The sequence below is a fragment of the Microtus ochrogaster genome, unplaced genomic scaffold (assembly GCF_000317375.1).
Source record: "Microtus ochrogaster isolate Prairie Vole_2 unplaced genomic scaffold, MicOch1.0 UNK41, whole genome shotgun sequence".
NCBI classification, from domain to species: Eukaryota; Metazoa; Chordata; class Mammalia; order Rodentia; family Cricetidae; genus Microtus; species Microtus ochrogaster.
Window position 1 is genome coordinate 1,995,034 of NW_004949139.1, and position 3,024 is coordinate 1,998,057.

Genomic DNA, 3,024 nt, shown 5'->3' on the forward strand with positions numbered 1-3,024 from the left:
CCTGGTGGCCACCTCCTCTCCTGGCCCGTCTCTGGCCTTCCTCCTGGTGGCCACCTCCTCTCATGGCCCGTCTGTCTCTGCTTAGTTTGTAGCACACCCCATCTGCCAGCAAGTTCTGTCTTCCATCTGGTGTGGGAACCTGGCTGGCTGGCGTGGAAGCACCACCATCTGGAAGCTCTTCGTTGCCTTTCTCATCTTCCTCACCATGCCCTTCCTCTGCATTGGCTACTGGCTGGCGCCCAAGTCCCGGGTACAAAGAATAAGATGAGTGATTCCTTGCTTTGTTCTGGAAGTACACAGGGGTCTGGGGACAGGGACAGGCGTTACAAAACTGCCAGACTGCGGTAAGAGAAAGGGTGGAGAGGGGCCACACAGGCCCCTGCTGGGCAGCCCGGTGCTTTCTGAGGTAAGAGGAGCAGGCTTAGAAGGGAGTGGTGATGTTCTTACCTTTCAGTTTGGTTCAGTTTGAACTTCTCCTGTTGGATTCTCCCCACCCCCCAAAAAAGTTGGGGAGGCAGTAATAACATCTTACATGGTTGTGAAAGAGAAAACAGACAGAAAATATAGGGCCTGGTGCACCCCACATTCTTCATAGTATTGCCTAGATGAGTGGGTGAATCTGAAGGCCGCAGACTCACATGGGGGCCAAGCCGTCTAGAGGGCTCCAAGAACAATGGGCCTCTGACAGCCACGCTTTCCTGTTTCCCCCAAAGCTCGGCCGCCTGCTGAAGGTCCCAGTGCTGAAGTTCCTGCTGCACTCTGCCTCCTATCTGTGGTTTCTCATATTCCTGTTGGGAGAGTCCCTGGTCATGGAGACTCAGCTGAGCACCTTCAAAGGCCGCAGCCAGAGTGTCTGGGAGACTTCACTACACATGATTTGGGTCACGGGTACGTATGCAAGAGCCCACCAATATCCATCTCCATGGCCAGCTCTGGCACCGAGACTTGGCCACACCGAGCAGGCTGATAATGCAAGATCATATACTAGAGCTGGGTTGCTGTGGCACACAGCTGTAACCCCAACACTCAGGAAGCTGAGGTAACAAATTCCAAGCCAACCAGGGCTACGTAGTGAGACCCTGTCTCAAAGGCACCAGAGGTTCAGATGTTCAGTGAACAATGGCGCCTGGAGAGGGAAGAAAGCCAGCTCCCACAAGTTGTCCTCCGACCTCCACATGTGCGCGCACACACACACACACAAATATCAAACGTTTAAATTTAAAAAGTAATAAAATGGAGTCTTTAAATATTTGCCTAATATGGTTTGGTGGGGTCCCCGTGGGGCTTGCTCTTTCGTGACACCTGTCTAGCTTCCTGTGTGGGTCACATCCATCATGAGAGCAGTCTGCACCAATGAGGGGATCCTTATCTTTCCAGAAGGTCACTTTGCACATGGATGGGTTAAATGTTTCACCCCCCCCCCATCAATGCCCTGCCACTGCAACCTATCTGTGTCCTTGAAGGAGGAGGAGGCTCCTCCCTTCTCTCCCGACCCCTCTCCCCTTCCAGGCTTCCTGTGGTTTGAGTGTAAGGAGGTGTGGATCGAGGGCTTGCGCAGTTACCTCCTGGACTGGTGGAATTTCCTGGATGTGGTCATCCTGTCGCTGTACTTGGCATCGTTTGCCCTGCGCCTCCTGCTGGCTGGGCTGGCCTACATGCACTGCCAAGAAGCCTCCGACAGCGCTACCTGCCACTACTTCACCGCTGCTGGTGAGGGTGTGACCTTCCTCTTTGCTGTGATCAAATACCCAGCAAATAGCCAGGCACTGGTGACACTCCCTTTAACTCCAGCTCTCAGGAAAATACCAGGCTGGCCTGGTCTCCGGAGTGAATTAGTTCCAGGACAGCCAAGGCTACATAGAAAAACCCTGTCTTGAAAATCAGACAACAAAACAACAACAAAAATACTGAGCAACTTAAGACAGGAGTTTAGAATTTATTTTGGTTACTAGTTCGATGACACAGTACATCCTGGTGAGGAAGACATGGCGGGTGCAGAGGTAGCTGGTCACATGGCCCATAGTGCTGCCGCTCAGGCCCCTCTGCCCCGCACAGAGCGGAGTGAGTGGCGCACAGAGGACCCTCAGTTCCTGGCCGAGGTGCTCTTCGCCGTCACCAGCATGCTGAGCTTCACCCGGCTGGCATATATCCTGCCAGCTCACGAGTCACTGGGCACTCTGCAGATCTCCATTGGCAGGATGATTGACGACATGATCCGGTGTGTACTCCCCTCGCCCCCACAGATTCCGTCTTCCAAACCCATGTTTCTCTCACAAGACAGATCTCCAGCGGTCTCTGAACCCTGGAATCTAGAGGCAGAATGTGAATGTGTTTTTCTCAGCAGGGAGGTTTACGGCTCCCGCCCTAGTCACCATTACAAGCCACCAATAGCTGAAAGAGCCCTTGGTGGCTGCTTCTGAACCTCACTTCTAGAACAGCTCTATGTCTTACTGCTTTCCTCTTCTTGGAAATTAAAGTCAGAAGGCAAAAAGTCAAATAAAAACAAAGAGCTAGGAAGGCCAACCTCTACTTTCCCTGACTCCTTTTCCCAGACCCCGACTTCTAGGATGGAGACCTGCTCTGACCCCTTCACACCCTACTCCCTCTCAGGTTCATGTTCATCCTCATGATCATCCTGACTGCCTTTCTCTGTGGCCTCAACAACATTTATGTGCCGTACCAGGAGACGGAGCAGCTGGGCAAGTACGCCGGGCCCGGGGCCCGGGGCCGGGGCTGGGGTGGCCCTTCCCTGGTGGCTCACTCAGTAGCTCTCTTACCAGCCTGCAGTGATTTACTCGTACAGTCGCTAATTTATTTGATTGCACAGCCACTTGTTTCCAGCCCTTCTCTCTGACAAATGTCAATCATATGGGAATAGTAATCAAGAGATTCCTCAGTCATGTGTGTCGTTCTTCACTGGGCACCCACCCCTTCACTGGCACCCATGCCCTTCACTGGGCACCCACGCCCTTCACTGGCACCCACCCCTTCACTGGCACCCACGTCCTTCACTGGGCACCCACG

At 53.4% G+C, this 3,024-nt stretch overlaps 1 protein-coding gene across 1 annotated transcript in view; it reads left to right on the forward strand.

The window, feature by feature from the left end:
- LOC101996477 (short transient receptor potential channel 2) overlaps positions 1-3,024 on the forward strand; it is a 15,820-nt gene that overhangs the window by 5,168 nt on the left and 7,628 nt on the right. Inside the window, exons 4-8 of the mRNA XM_005368814.2 lie at positions 86-250; positions 714-888; positions 1,510-1,710; positions 2,056-2,218; positions 2,611-2,703. Of these exons, the coding sequence (XP_005368871.1) occupies positions 86-250; positions 714-888; positions 1,510-1,710; positions 2,056-2,218; positions 2,611-2,703 (797 nt within the window). The remainder of the gene's footprint in view (positions 1-85; positions 251-713; positions 889-1,509; positions 1,711-2,055; positions 2,219-2,610; positions 2,704-3,024) is intronic.